Genomic DNA, 16,675 nt, shown 5'->3' with positions numbered 1-16,675 from the left:
TCGGGTTGTTTAAGCAATATCACACTCTGGACTGGACTGTTGCCAAATAGTACAATCATTTTCCTGTACTCTAGCTTGCTACTTTGTGTAGGTCTACGCATAACCACAGGCCAGCTACTTTGTCACATGTTGTATTGAGCTGTAAAATTACAAAAGGATAAGTGTGTTGTTTGCGGAAATTAAGATGAGAGGATTGATGGAGAGGGGACCGCAGGGGTGCAGAGGAGATTAGAGGAAGGAAAAGCTTGACGAGGAGAGAGGGGGGGGAAGAGGAACGAGAGAGAGATGACAAGTGGACGGTAAGGGAGCGATGAGGTGAAGAGAGAGGGAGAGAGATGACGAGAGGCAACGGGAGGTGTGATGAAGATTATCAGCTTCTTCTCTCTCTTCACCTGCCAGACGACCTGTTCTGTTGTATTTTCCCTACACCCCCCTCCTCCCTCTCCTCCTCTCCTCTCTCTGAATCTCCCCTTTTCTCTCATCTCTCTTCTTTTCTCTTCTCCTCTCCTCTCTCCTCTTCATCCTTGTCCTCTTTCCTCCTCTCCTTTCCTCTACTCTTCTCCTCCTCTTTATACTCTCCTGCCCTCTTCCCTCGTCTGCTTCTCTTCATCCTCTCATCTTCTCTCCTCTCCTCATCCTCCCATTATAGTGTTAAAGCAGTATTTTCAAAGACAGAATACTGTAGTGTTGACCTCTAACCGAAAGGTTCTCAGTTCGATCCCCAGTTTGCACAGTCTACCTGCAGGCATCCTTGTGCAAGATACCTTAACCCCTACCTGCTCCTGAATGTCTTGTTCAAGTCAATTCACTTTGGATTAAAATTGTCTGCTAGTATAACAGTTATATGACACTTAGTGTTAAAGGGATACATGCGATTGAGCAGCAGAGAAAAAGATGAGAGAAGGAGTCAGAGGGATGGAGAGATAAAGAAAGGAAAGAAACATGGGAGAGAATCCTGTCTCTCCTGGTTTTCAGTCAGTAATCTTTAAACTGGGAATTATTAACCTTACACTTACCCTTCCCCTCTAACCTGTCACCCAATAAGAACATACTTTTTCCCTCCACTCCTGATGTCCTCTGCTACTCCGAGTATTGCTGGAAAAACTATGTCATGTATCGTGGGTTTAATGTAGAAAAGCAGGACATGGTGAGCCTTGACATTTCATTCTCTCCGATAAACACCATCTGGGCCTGGAGTTTGAGCCCTCCTGAGGTGGCATTCTGCTTGGGGCGTGTGCCCGCCAAATGCTTCCCCCGGAAACAAGTGTGTCATGAACATAGGGAAGGGGCGGGTGGAAAGAGGGAGATATGGCAATGATGAGAGAAATAAAGCAGGGAGGAGAGAGAGAGAGAGAGAGAGAGAGAGAGAGGAGAGAGAGAGAGAGAAATATGGGGGAGAGAGGGATATAGAGAGGCAGAGGTGTGGGACTAGTGAGATATGGGGAAGAAAGGGAGGGACAGAGAGAAAGCTGTTTAAGCAAAGGGATGAGGTGGAGAAAGAGAAAGGCAGATGGAAAAGATAAAAGATGGAAATTGTGCGCACACACACACTCACACACGCACACACACACACACACAAAGCGAAGGACAGATCCAGGTTGCGGTATTGGATCAACGTTCATGTGGTGAATCCCCTCAGGGTCTCAAAGGTTCTGGATGGATCGTACCCAACGGGCCGGGAGCCCACTGTTGTAGAATATTACTTCAAAATCAACACAATTTACCCATGTCCTTATTTACCTTCCTCTCTCTCTCTCTCTCTCTCTCTCTCTCTCTCCCTCCTAGGGGGTGATGAAGATCATGACTTTGACATCCAGAGGAACATGGGCACCATTCTCATCGCTCGCCGCCTGGACGCCGCGCGGCGCTCTAACTACAACCTGACCGTCAGCGTCACGGACGGACATCACACCGCCACCACACAGGTCCACACACGCACAATCATACTCACACAAACACACAGTAGCGAGCGCACACACACACACACACAGCAGTGTGCGGCTGCATACATTAGGGATCGAAAAACTGTTTCTTTCAGTTGGGCGTCGTCAACTCCAATACACTTTCACCGTGCTCCTTCAGTCTCCGTCACTGACTTGGTTCTGCTCCACCCCCAGGCCTACATCCGTGTGATCGACATGAACCAGCACCGGCCCGCCTTCCTGAAGTCGCTGTACGAGGTGAGGCGCGCTGCCGGTCACGTGACTGAATGTGACGGAAAGACTGAATTGACAGTTCAGGTTAACCTGGTATAGATGATACGGGGGACATCTGTTCATGTGTTGCGTTACAGTTTATATAGCTATTTGTTCATTGTCGTTGTCTGATGGCTTCAGAGGATTACAATCAGCACTATAATGATGTGCACAAGTCAAATAAATTTGCAGCTAAATCTTTTCTATCAAAAAGTGTCTGTGTTCCATCTGGTCTCCAACAATCCATCTGGTCTCTCTAAAATGCCATTATTATTATTATTAAATTATAAATATATATATATATATAATATTTTATATAATATATAGATATATTAGGATGTATATTATTATTATTACTCTTACTTGGTCAGAATTATTTTCGTATTAGTGTATTGCTAGTGTCTGATCCGATCTGCTCTCTGATATGCTCTCTGATCCTGTCTGGTCTCTTGGCACTAAACTGGTCTCTGGTCTCTGATCTCCTAGGTCCGTGTCCCAGAGGACACCTCTCCCTGGAAGGACATCCTGCAGATCAGTGCAGAGGATCAGGACTTCAACAGCAAGCTAGTCTACTCCATCCACAGCAGCCTCCACCCCGACAGCCTCAAGTACTTCCACCTGGACCCCAAGAGCGGAGTGCTGGTCCTGACCGAGGCGCTGGACTACGAAGACATCACTGTCCATACACTCGTCATCATGGTAAATCAGTATGGGACTCAGAGGAGTGCATGTGCAATGTATGATCAGGGGAACAGAACTGAACGGAAATATATTTACATTGGGTCTTTTAATAGAAGTAGCTTTCAAAGAAATCACAATTTGAGTGGCTACATATAAATCGAAGTGCTTTTCAAAGTAAATGTTGGCGATTCTCCAGCGTATTGAGGAGACTCAAGAGGGTTGTAGTCCTGTAAAATCCTGAATGAACGTAGTAGATAAACAGTTACCTCGGCTGATGAAAGTTTTACGAGGTCTTGCACTTAATTAATTCTGATTAAGTTTGTGACTTGTCACAATAGCTCTGCCCAATGACACGGTTATCGGTTTCAGGACCCGGTTTACATGTATTAACATAAATGAATAACAGAAAGGCAGTAAAATATACATATATATATACACAAACAACATACTCAAATGCTGAGATATTACATATTCAATTTAAATACGAATTATTACCAATTGCATGCCTTGCGTCCACACAGGTCCGCGACCAGGATATCCCGGTAAAGAGGAATTTTGCAAGGGTGGTGGTGTATGTGGAGGACTGCAACGACCATTCCCCCATATTCCTGAGTCCCCGCTTTGAGGCTATCCTCTCCAACATGGCAGCCCCGGGGTCACCGGTTATTCAGGTCAAGGCGCTGGACAAGGACACGGGCAGCAACGCAGACATCGCCTATTCTCTGCATTCCGGTGAGTGGAGGCCTTTTGTTTCAGGTCGCAGTAGGATTAGTCTTCTCTGTTCCTACACGTGTCAGCTTCACAATTACCCAGTGACATTGGTTTTTATTTCCCTTGCTTGGTAGAACTGCAGCGTTTTGTGCACAGGCTGTAGCCCTGTTTTTTTCTAGAGCAGTGAAAGCAACATAAAAAATTCTGTTATGAAGAGCTCGGAGGGAATTTGTTAGTTTCTCTCATAGCCTTGGACAATCTACATTTCAAAAAGGCTGGCGGCCACTCTTGGCTTAATTTTCACAATCAAAAGCCTTTTAATATTCAAGATTTTCCTGTGCAAAAAATGTACAGGTTATTATATAAATCAGTTCAGCTCATTATCTTAATATTTTATCAAACTTGAACAACCTCATATTTTCTTCTGTCTCGTTACAGGTAACATCGACCATCTCTTCTCCATTGACCCAGTGCTGGGATCCATCAGTTTAACCAAACCGTTGGACCTCCATCCCCAAGAGAAGTTCCAGCTGACTGTGAAGGCCACCGACCAGGGTTTCCCCCAGCGTAGCGACGTCTGCTCCATCCACATCTCCGTCCTCATCTCTGAGCAAACCCCTCCAGCCTTTACATCTGAGGAGTACTTTGTTGAGATTAGTGAGCTCAGCTCTCCTGGATCGTTGCTGGTGACCATTTCAGCGTCAAGCCCGGCAGCGGTGCACTATGGTGTCAAAAGCGGCGACCCCAATAGGACCTTTCACATGAACCCTTACACTGGTTCAATTTCCGTCCAGAAGCACTTGGACTTTGAGAAACACGACTCATACAAGCTCCGTGTGACGGCCTCCACTTCGGCCGGGGCCTTGTCCGAGGCGGTCGTCCACATCTACGTGATCGACGAGAACGACAACGCTCCCGTCTTCCGGCAGCGGGAGTACCGGGGGCAGATTAGTGAGGCTGCTCACGTCAACAGCATGGTGATGGGAGAGGGCAACACCCCGTTGGTCATCCAGGCCTTGGACGCAGACAGAGACTCAAACTCACTGTTGGTCTATCACATCGTGGAACCAGAGGCGCTTAACGTTTTCAAGATAGACCTCAACATGGGCACACTGTCTTTAGTGTCACCAGTTGATTTCGAGGCCAAGGCCGTGCATCATTTCAGTGTGCAGGTGAAGGACTCTGGGGAGCCGTCGAGGTATGCTGAACATGCTGCCAAGGTCACTGTTCACATCATGGACCTGAATGACTCCCCGCCACAGTTCACAGCACCGGAATACGAGGCATCCATCATCTTCCCAGCTGTCACAGGCACAGAGGTTTTACAGATTTCAGCCGTTGACGCTGACTCGGAAATCTCCTATTTCATCACAGAAGGCAATCTTCACGATGCCTTTTCAATCCACCCCAAGACTGGAATCATCAGCGTGATCGATAGCCTAGAATACAGGCCGCATTACGAGCTTGTTGTGAAAGCTACCGATGGGCTCTATAAAGACTCTGCTATTGTCAAGGTGCATTTATTTAACTTGACAGCAAATGGCCTTGGATTTAGGGAGAAATCCTATTCAGCCAGGGTTGTGGAGAACCAATCATTGGTTAAAACATTAGTAGCCCTCAGACCCACTGGCTGCCACCGGAACGAACCTCTTGTGTTTACCGTTCTGAACCCGAAGGGTCGGTTCACCATATCCCAAACGTCAGGTATTCTTGAAACCACAGGTGTCCCTTTTGACAGAGAGGAGCAGGACATGTACGAGGTAGTAGTCGAGGTTCATGACCTGAGGGTACCACCTAGAAGGACTAAAACCCAGGTCAAGGTCTACATAGACGACGTGAATGACAATGCCCCACAGTTTCTCAACCTGCCGTTCTCTATGTTGGTCTCAGAGGACTCGGAGCCAGGGGATGTTTTATATCAGGCAATGGCCAATGACAGAGATCTGGGAGAAAATAAATCCATCATCTACTCCCTTGAGGAAGACTTTGGTCTGTTCAGGATTGACCCTAGGGTTGGGGATGTGTCCCTTCAACGACCCCTTGACTTTGATGTTCTGAACAAGTATGTCCTCACCATCCTGGCCGAGGATAACGGTGAACCCAGTCATAGCACAACAGCACAGCTCAGCATCCAATTGAGAAACCGAACAAATCCTGTTTTCCAGACATTGCTTTATCCTCTTAAAGTCCCAGAGAATGTTCCCCCCTTCACCACCATTTTACACGTGCAGGCTAGGAATCCAGAGGGCTATCGGCTCATTTATAGCCTGGAGGAGGACAACAGTACGAAACATTACCATATAGACTTCAAAACAGGAGTGCTAACTGTTACAAACCCGTTGGACTATGAGAGCCAGTCCATGCATGTTTTGACTGTGCGTGCCACTGATTCTGTGACAGGAGCTTTCTCTGAAGCCTCCGTTGAAATCGAAGTGGAGGACGTAAATGACAACGCTCCGATTTTCTCAAAGTTACCGTTCTCTGTGGACATTCCGGAGGGCCTTCCTGTTGGCAGCTCCGTTTTACAGGTATTTGCCTCAGACAGGGATTCTGAGAGAAATAAAGATCTGATGTTCCAAATGGTAAAAACTGAAGGGAACGAGACAGATTTCTTTGAGTTAGACCCGCACACTGGACTCATTGTAAACACTAAGATACTGGATCATGAAACCACCAAGCAATTTCATTTAAAAATCAAAGTAACTGACAATGGCACCGTTCCTCTTAGTACTGAGGCCAATGTCGTCGTTAACGTCACTGACGTCAACGATAACCCACCAAACTTTGCTGATTCCCAGTATGATGTATCACTGGACGAGATGGCTAAGTGTGGGCACATCGTTATCAAAATTCAGGGCTCGGATCCAGACGACAAGGATTTGAATGACCTCAAGTACAGAATCCTGTCCGGAAACGAAGCCCGGCATTTTAACATTAACGAATCCTCTGGGCTTATCTCCTTCTCTAATGTATGTAAGAGAAATCTGAACCCCTACTACAACCTGACGGTGTCTGTATCAGATGGAGTCTTCCAGAACACAGCACCAGTGAATATAGAAATGATGAACAGTAACCGACACAGTCCCTACTTCAAACAGAACCTCTATGAGGCAGAGCTGGCAGAAAACGCAGATGCTGGAACACGCGTGATCCGCTTGGCGGCCATAGACCCAGATGACGGGCCGTACGGCAGTGTGGACTACACCATCATCAACAAACTAGCAGATGACAAGTTTGCCATCGACAGCAACGGGCAGATTATCACAACACAGCCGCTCGACCGAGAGAACCCGACCCAGAGAGTGGTCGCCATTAAGGTGATGGCTAAAGACGGAGGCGGGAGGGTGGCGTTCTGCACGGTAAAGATCATCCTCACCGACGAAAACGACAACGCACCCCTCTTCAAGGCCACAGAGTACCAGGTGTCCATCCAGTCCACCGTCAACAAGGGTTCACCCGTCATCCAGATCATGGCCTACGACGCAGACGAGGGTAAGAACGCAGACGTCACCTATATGGTGGACGAGGCGGAGGAGGTGACGGAAGACATCATCGAGGTCAACCCTTTCACCGGCGTGGTCAGCATCAAGGAAAGTCTGGTGGGCATGGAGAACAAGATCTTTAACTTCAAGGTGAAGGCCCGTGATGGGGGGCTTCCCTTCTACAACTCGACGGTCCCCCTTCAGGTGACAGTGGTCGCTCCTGAGGTTCCTCTGCCCAAATTCACAGAGCCACTGTACACTTTCTCAGCCGCTGAAGACGTTCCCGTGGGCACAGAGATCGGAATAGTAAGGGCCAATTCGGACACCCCTGTCATATACAGCCTGGTAAACGGCAACACAGTGGACAGTAACAAGGACAAGGTTTTCAGCTTGGACCAAGAGAGCGGCACCCTGCTGGTGGAGAAGACCATCGACCATGAGAGGACAAAATGGTACCAGATTGACGTGTTGGCTCAAGGGAACCATAATGGTACCGAGGTGGCGTCTCTGGTCTCTGTCAACATCCAGGTCCAGGATGTGAATGATAACCAGCCCGTGTTTGAGGCAAACCCATACCGGGCATACCTGGCGGAGAACATGCCTGCTGGTACCACCATCATCCAGGTGAGATGATGGGATAAGATGAGATATCATGTGGGACTTGATAGGTTGATCAAAGGGGATTATAGATGATTGGGCCGGAGGGTGAAGATGGGAAATTAGAAGTAGGGTAAAATAAGGTTGCGTTAAGTGAGAAATTTTGAAAATGTCAATTCATTTCATTGAAACAGTTTTCATGTTCTGCCAAAAAGATTTATTGTAGCGTTCAGCATTGCATTCAAAAGCTTTTGCATGAGTACCAATGCCAGAAAATAAATGAACGCTTTCTGCTCCCAGGTGACCGCCAACGACCCGGACATGGACATCAACGGTCAGGTGACCTACAGCCTGGAGCCGGCGCCCGGGGGCAACCCCGCCGTCAACAACGTGTTCTCCATTGACGCCGACAGCGGCTGGATCACAGTGGCGCGCCCGGTGGACTGCGAGGCGGCCAGGCTGTACCGCTTCCTGGTGGTGGCCACGGACCACGGCGGCGACGCGGCACTGTCCTCCTCCGTGGCAGTGGAGGTGACGGTGACGGACGAGAACGACAACGCGCCGCGCTTCACAGAGGACGTGTACCGCGGCTCCACGCTGGAGAACCGCTGGCCCAGCGGCGTCATCGCCTCCATGACGACCACGGACGCCGACGTCTCCATGGAGAACCGGCTGGTGACGTGCTACATCACAGGTGTGTGCGCACACTTGTTTGGGTGCAAGATTTAATTCAACTTTATTTGTATGGTGCATTGCATACAAAATGCTGCAGTTCAATCTGATTAACAACCATTGTATGTACAAATAAATTAATAACAGAAAAATGCAAATGTGCAATCAAAATTCACATTAAAAATTCAAATTCAAAGCGAAACATACAGAAAATGTAAAAGGAAGATAAGATAATTGTAATAAAACATTGCAATGCCAGAAGGCCTCACAGGCCCACATTAGCCAGTATGCAAAAACACAGTGGGTGTGTTTGTTTGTGCAGAGGCACACTGTGCCCAGGTGTGCCCAGGTGTGCCCAGGTGTGCCCAGGTGTGCCCAGGTGTGCCCAGGTGTGGATGTGTTTGTGACTTTGTCACGCGTGCCCTTCCCCAATTATTAAACTCTTTCAAGTTGTTTCTACCGTGGGATCAATCAAAACAGTGGTTGGGATCATTTAAATCTCCTGTTGATCTCTATAATCAGCATGTGTAGAGTGACATGTGATCACACAGAACCAGATTGACAGGACTGAAACTTTAATTCCCTCAAGCTAAGAGCAGGAACGACTGCTGTACCTTCACACACGCAGGGCACACCAAGATAAGTATTAGTTGGGCTGGCGGCAGGAAAGCTGTTGCGAAACCTTCTATAATGATGTAGTGATTTATTAACAGCTACACAACTGTGGAAGTCACTGCATGCGTCCCATCCCTTAACTTCCCGGATCGTCTTGGGGAATAGATGATCCTGTATTGTCAGCTCATAGGCTAATTTTTATAATGATGCAGGAGATCCGATGGGAGCTATATTAGTGACTTTATTACAGAGTAGGGAAACGCTGATACCAGGAGCCATAAGGAACAACACCAAAAAAAATAACATTATACTGTCTCGTGGTGTGGCTTCATCACATGTGATCAGTGATCTCATCCGGCTAAACCGGTACTGAGCCAACCTGTTGCTATGCTATTTACTAGGATGTACTATTTAGTCACTTCGAGATTATTTTGAGAGAAACTTGTCGTTAAAGTGCAGGTAAGGGGTTCTTGTCCAAGCCTGCATACAGGTGAGGAGCCATATAGTCTTTAGCAGTCAGGGTGTATGACTCTGAGGTTGAGCTTCTGTGTTCAAACCCCAATTTCCACACCACTTCCTGTGGGTATCCTTGAGCAAGATGCCCAAAACCCTTCCTGCTTCTTAAAGACATGTATTTAAAATCACTGTGAATGTCTTTGGATAAAAGCTCCAGCTGAATGAGTCAATAGTACATAAGAGATTGTTAGACTGCAGGCTCGAACCCAGATGGCTTTTATCGCCTGGAGGTCACACCAACACCGTAACCACAAGACTATGCCTTGCAGTGATTGGTTCCTCACTAACTAAGTGATGTGTGGTGTGTTGTGCAGACGGGGACCCTATGGGGCAGTTTGCCATCATCCAAGAGGAAGAGGGGGAGTGGGGTCTGATTCTGAAAGAGCCCCTGGATAGGGAGGTGAAGGACCGGTACACCCTGCAGATCACTGCCACTGACGGGAAGTTTCAGGCCCTAGCCACTGCCGAGGTCCATGTGCTGGATGTCAACGACAACAGCCCAGAGTGTCAACAGGTCGGTTTTCATTATGTCTTACACTATGTTAGTTTTGATTCGGTTTTACAGTATATATATATATATATATATATATATATGTTTTACAGTGTTTATACTTATTACAGTGTCATAAGGTCAGTTTACATATTCTTTACGATATATTTATGTTTTATAGTTTTGTTATGTTTTATAGTCCATAAAAAATCTACAGTGTCATCAGGTCAGTTTACGGTGTATATATGTTTTACAGTGTCCTCAGTACAGTTTAGATATGTTTTACAGTGTCACCATGTAAGTTTAGATAGTAAGATAGTATGTTTTACAGTGGCATCAAGCCAGTTTAGACATGTTTTACTTCTACACTGTAGACATGTTTAACAGTGTATCTATAGTCGCGTCAATGCTTTGCCACTAACACTAAAGCTTCTCTTTTGCCTAGCTTGTGTACACGGAGGTGGTGATGGAGAACTCCCCGTCCAATGTGTTCATCCTCAAAGTGTCGGCATCGGACCGCGATACGGGGGCTCACGGCCTCGTCTCCTACAGCCTGCACGGCCCCGACGCAGACAAGTTCCATCTCGACCAACGGACAGGTAACTCAGCCGCTCACACGGCAAATTAGGAGAAAAACACGCTTTGTACGTCTATGTAGGCTTTGATGTTGAACCCAAAACAAAATTGTTATTTTCTTCACATTTTTCAATTAAGATCTTTAAACAGTCACACTCATAAATAGACACACCTATGTTACGTCACCAAGACGTGTATAAAAACAAAACAACAACTTGTTGCCTAACAACGGACCAGCTTGCCTTTCGCTCTATGTCCATAGAAATGGATAACACAAAGAGCCTTCCTACCAGGAATAGCTTGGAGTGTGTGTGTGTGTGTCTGCGTGTTTTTGTGTGTGTGTGTGTGTGTGTGTATCTATGTAGTATACATTTTATTTCTTACAAAATAGCTGTAAAAAGGAAAGGAAATAGAAGAAAGTTACAGATTAACAGATGATCCCCAACTTAACTTATCTCCATCCACCCTCTTCAGGGGAGCTCTTCACCATGGCCGTGTTGGACCGCGAGCAAGAGGTGGAGCATAACCTGGTTGTCAAGGCGACGGACGGCGGCGGGAGTTCGTGCCAGGCGGACATCTTGCTGATGATCCAGGACATGAACGACAACCCCCCGCGGTTCTCCTCCCAACGCTACGAGGTGACCGTGTTCGACAACACCACGGTCCGGACGCCGCTCGCCGTCCTCTATGCCAAGGACACCGATACTGGTGAGAGGGCTACCGTGCTAAAATGCTAACAGGTCACATGATGCAGGTTCAATGCAGCCGAATGGAATCAACGCTATCCAAGGTAAATAAGTACTGGTCAAACTGAATCATAACCAGCCTAGTTGAATTATCCCTTAAGCTTATAGCTTAGCCCCCCCCCCCCCCCCCCCGTACAGTAACATCTGCTTCAGTTGTGCTTCGAAATGGGTGTATACTGTGACATTTACAAGTAATGACTACAATTGTGAGGAATGGTGTAGTTTCAGCACAAAGGGTGAATCACAACATTCTCGAAGCCTTTATTGTGTGTGAGAACAAGTTGCGATGACTCTCCCTCACCCACACACACTGCAATCATCTCTACGCTCACTGTGTTTGTGTATGTGTGCCTCTTGCTCTCTGTCTGTGTGTGTGTGTCCATGCATGTTGTCTGTGTGCATGTGTGTGAGTTTTGGTATTGGTATGTATCTGTGTGTATATCTGTGTGTGTGTGTACAGGTACGTATACCGATGTGTGTATTTTTGATTGTGTGTGGTATACATAAGAGATTTTGATGGCCTGTTCCAGCAGGTATTTTCATTCTTAACGCCCACTTAATTATTCACTGTGCTAAATACCATTTGTACTTAATACCATCTGTACCAACTATCATCTGCATCCAGAACATCCACCTTGTGCCAGTCAAGATAGCAACACTATAAATGCCGATAAGTGCCTTGCTCTAGACATTGATTAACAACAGGGTATTTAACTTGCTCCAACCCGCCATGGGTTAGTTAAATCCAGGCCTGGGGTCAATATGATAAACATGAGAATACAAATTAGCAGCTGACAACTAAAGGTCAGGTCCACATTTCAGTGTAAAGAGGGAGAAAGAAAAGTGTTAAGCAAGCACACACCACACCATCAGAGTAGGCCTGAAAAAAGGAAAGGTAAAACAGTTATGTGAAATTTATCAAATGTTCAAAAGTCTTTTAGGCCCGCAATCATTGGAGACGGTTATTTCTTCCATTGGAAGGAATCATGCCGTGTCACTCTGTAAATGTCCAAGTCCTAATATTCTATTGAACAAACTTTAAATGGAAATCACTATCTATGAGTCAGCCTCTGCCCTAAAACCTCTCTTATGTTTAAGTGCATACATTTAAATGTGAATAGAAAGAAGTTCTTAGTGTCATTCAGTCTTTCCTATCCGTATTTCTCTTTCTCTCTTTCTTTCCTCTCACCTGTCTCCTATTCATTCGATGTGAGCTAGAAAAAAATAGTTTCTTTCAATTGTTTCTGACTGTAGATATTGTAATCAGTATTATATTCTGTCATCTCTCTGTGTCTCCCTCTCTCTCTTCCCCCCCTCCCTTTTTGCAATTTTCTTTCTTTACACTCAACATCTTAACCTTTTCCCATTTTAGATGTACATTTTGGGGTTTAGTTTAGTTTGGGATTTAGTTGACGGATCTCGAAAAGTGGTCCAGCATAGAAAAGAAATAACATAGAAACAAATATAAAGAAGAACATATGGTGTTGTTGGTGACTCAGTGTCTATGTACGTGCCCTTCAAGGAATCAACTCTGAGGTCCGGTACACCCTCGTGAGCGGCGACGGTGGCTACTTCTCATTGGACGAGTTCTCGGGGGTCCTGCGTCTGGAGCACCCCCTTAGCCCCGACATGCAGCCCGTCTTCGAGCTCAAGGTGAAGGCGTGGGACCGCGGCCTGCCGCATCAACTCTCCTCGGTCGCCACGGTGACGGTAAACGTGGTCTCCCTAGACGACTACCAGCCCGTCTTCCTCAGCTCTGAGTACACGGCCCAGCTCCCAGAATCCCTTGCGGTGGGGTCGGAGGTGCTGAGCGTCTCGGCGCTCAGCGGCGGCGGCGGTGGCCCCGACAGGATCCTCTACAGCATCGTGTCCGGGAACGAAGACGGACGCTTCCTCCTGGACCAGCATGCAGGTACGACCACTTCCTGCTACCCCCGTTTTAACCCCATGGTGACGCGGCCATCTTCAATTTGGTGATATTCTTATTTTAACTCGTACTTGTCGCACGTGGGTATGAGCGTTATGATGAACAGGGCTATTTGTGTAGTGCTAATACGTGTTGTTGCATTGGTGTCCGAGAGGCTTAACCATACCTGACACAGCCATCAACATTAACTGCTTCCAAGACGGAGCTCCACACATCAACACCCACCCCGTGGTTATCAACCCTTGCGGTGTTAGGGTTATTTTGTAGTGGCGTTGAAAAGGCAGTTGGACTATTTGTTTACTGGCTGCAACAGGCTGCAACAGGAACCTTTCCTATTGTTTAGGAGATACTGACCTACTCAGGGTAATGAAAATAAAATACCCCCTGCCCTGGAGCCAGTACCATACGCACACACACACACTCAAATACACACATACACATATACACACTATGTCGTGCACACACTCATATACACACTCCATAAACACACACTCATATATACACTCCATACATAAGCACACTCGTATACACACTCCATACACACCAACCCACACAAACACTCACACACTCATATACACACTCTGTACACCCACACTCATACACAGAATCCATTCAAACGCACAATGGCGTACACACACTCACATACACACTCCATATACACACACACCTGTATAACCATAGACACAAACACATCAAGAAAAATAGAGTGGATTGGCACTGATATGCTTGCAGTGGCTCATCTTCTCCTCTGCTTCTCTCTCTATTCTCTCATTCCTCTATTCACTGAAAAGATAACCTGTATTAGATGTGTTGTAACCTGTTGTCTTCGTTCCTTAATTTCTTTCCTTTCCTTCATCTCAACTTCCTGTCTTCTTTTGAACCCAAGAAAAATAGAAGAAAGAAAGGATCCTTGACACGTTTGTTATAAGTAGCTGTCTTATATCCTTCCTAGTTTCCTTTCCTTTTCTTCATCCCTCCTTCCTTCCAACCTTCTTTCCTAACCTCTATGAATTTGACAATGAGTGTGTACGGATGTGTGTGTGTGAAACGGGGAAGGTGTGCCTGAATTGATGAAAATGGATAGGGCCAGGGCAGGAGTGGTATGAATGTGTGTGTGTACAGATTAATGTATAAATATTAAGATGAGTGAATGTATGAATGGGTGAATGTGGGCCATTCATTGTGACACCTCAGGTTAGAGGTTAAAAAAGTACTATATAACACTGTTTAACGTTCCCTATCATTCCTCTGCACATGAATGCAATCAACACCCCAGGCGCACCCAAAGCAATACTGCTCGTAATGTGCTGCAGCTGAGCGCTTATATCTGTATAGGATCAGTAGGAGTAGTATAAGTTGGATTTCTGTTATCAGTTGTCAAACCGGTGCAGCTGCAGCAGAAAGCGCACACACAACAACAAAAGAAATACAGAAGACGCACACAAGAATGAACTGTCCTTGACTTCTGTTTCGGTCTCCTTCTCTTTTTTTTCTCCCTCTTCCCATCAGCTTCCCCCCCCCCCCCTCTCTCTCTCTCTCTCTCTCTCTCTCTCTTTACTTCTTTCTGGAGCTCTCTAGCCCATTCAACTCTCATTTTCCTTATCATCCTTTCTCCCTCGGCTCTCTCTTCACCTCTTTACCTTATTCTCTCCCTCTCCCTGCCGCCCTCCTCCCCTCCTTCTCTCCCTCTTCCTCAGAGTGGACGACTGGACCATCAAATCGCTAATCTCTGCTACACCACAGGAGCTGTGTGTGTTTGTTCAGTGATCTGCATGCTGGATTCTCGGTCTCCACTAGTCCTAATCCCTGTCACCTCTACAGAGGATATAAAGGATGTGTTAAACCATCCAGGGCCACTCCAACTTCTGGCAACTTTACTGAGACATGGCGTGGGAAACGTTTGGCTTTTTGCAACACCATGTCACGAAATTTGGCAATCTGCCCCACACCATTAATCTCAGACATGTGATCACAATTAAAGTCAATAACAACGGTGGTTCATCGCGTGTCCAACATGATATACTCATTACATTCAAGATTCAAAACCGCCGCGTCTTTGGAATATGATTGTTTCATTCCCTAGGGGGGACATTTTGATTAAATAATAAATAGATAGGTAGAATATAACTGAATAGAGTGAAATGTAATACAACTGTACATGACATAATTGGGTAGAGTAGAACAACATCGACCTGGATAAAATATAGTGAGTCCTTTGAGTACAAAGGTTATTTGAAAGATATATTACATTGACTTTTCTTTGATCCCCCATCCCCCCCTAACAAGCTGCACAACAAGGAGACACAGAAGCACTACTGTTGTAGAGCAGTGTGTGTTTGCTCGTGCAAAGCAACACTTAACATGTATTGGCTAGTTTGTCAGTTACTGGTGTGTTTTTGTAATTTATCTGAACCTGCAGTACGTTTAGCAATCGGTTGTTGTCACCAGCCGTGCCAGTCAGACTTGGCACCAGCTACAATCTCAAATACTCAATAAACAAAGCACTGTTCAATGGTAGTGACAAACTCATTCACTGTAGAAAGCCCCTGGGCGTCATGGTGGCTCAACCTGCTAGTGCTCTTACCAGGTAGGCAATACTCCTCCTAGCGACCCAGGTTTGATTCCTACTAGTGGTCCTATGGAGCCACGAAAATAGATTTAAAACAAGAATATCAACTTGTGACTTTCCCTTCTGGGAATAATGAAGCTCTATCTATACTATCATATGTTCTTAAACAGAAGACCTAGTGGCAGAGCATGGTATTGCAGGGTGGTTTGGCTGTGACTCTCACAGCCTTTAAACTCAAGGAAGGTTAAAGAACCACTGTGGACAGCGTGATTAATCAGAACCGTTTATCCTAGCTTCACTAAGACGTATGTTGCTCATGTAATTTGGCAAAATGGCTCTGCCTGAGAGTATTTAGCATTAGCATGCCACTGTAAACAGTAGCAGTTGGACTTTTTTTCTTTGTGGTAAGACATTGTTATTTCATTTTATCCAATAACTTTCCCAAACGATGACCTTCAGGACACGTTGTTTCCAAAAGATGAATGTGCTATCAGCATTGCTGACAGAATCAGCACAACAAAGTCGTTTTTGACGATTAACATTGGTGTTGGATGCTTTAGTTGCGGTATGTAGCAGGCATGGTAGTGCTTGGTTTGACCCATACCGGTCTTTAACTGACGCTGTAGAGACCTCAGTCTGATACACACTGATAGAACACTGATACAACGGTTGGACTGCAGTCTGTCTTGAGTAGTATCACTTTATGAGAATGTTGATAATGGTGATGATGATGAACATTGTTATTCTCATTATGGATATTCTCATTGTTTAGGAAATTTTCCATCTTATGGTTGAAATGTACTGGATATAAGTATTGACCCTTTTGGGTATATGTAGGCGTGTATGTATGTATGTATGTATGTATGTATGTATGTATGTATGTATGTATGTATGTAGA

General features: G+C 45.9%; 1 protein-coding gene across 1 annotated transcript in view; it reads left to right on the top strand.

Moving 5' to 3' along the window:
• Positions 1-16,675, top strand: part of fat2 (FAT atypical cadherin 2) — a 58,941-nt gene that overhangs the window by 22,397 nt on the left and 19,869 nt on the right. The window contains exons 7-16 of the mRNA XM_079745151.1: positions 1,786-1,925; positions 2,118-2,180; positions 2,682-2,894; positions 3,398-3,608; positions 4,026-7,693; positions 7,967-8,360; positions 9,784-9,983; positions 10,405-10,558; positions 11,010-11,243; positions 12,804-13,193. Of these exons, the coding sequence (XP_079601277.1) occupies positions 1,786-1,925; positions 2,118-2,180; positions 2,682-2,894; positions 3,398-3,608; positions 4,026-7,693; positions 7,967-8,360; positions 9,784-9,983; positions 10,405-10,558; positions 11,010-11,243; positions 12,804-13,193 (5,667 nt within the window). The remainder of the gene's footprint in view (positions 1-1,785; positions 1,926-2,117; positions 2,181-2,681; positions 2,895-3,397; positions 3,609-4,025; positions 7,694-7,966; positions 8,361-9,783; positions 9,984-10,404; positions 10,559-11,009; positions 11,244-12,803; positions 13,194-16,675) is intronic.

Source organism: Pollachius pollachius, assembly GCF_949987615.1.
Source record: "Pollachius pollachius genome assembly, chromosome: 10".
NCBI lineage: Eukaryota > Metazoa > Chordata > Actinopteri > Gadiformes > Gadidae > Pollachius > Pollachius pollachius.
The sequence above is the reverse complement of the archived record's forward strand: the minus strand, read 5'-3'. Positions and strand labels throughout refer to the sequence as shown.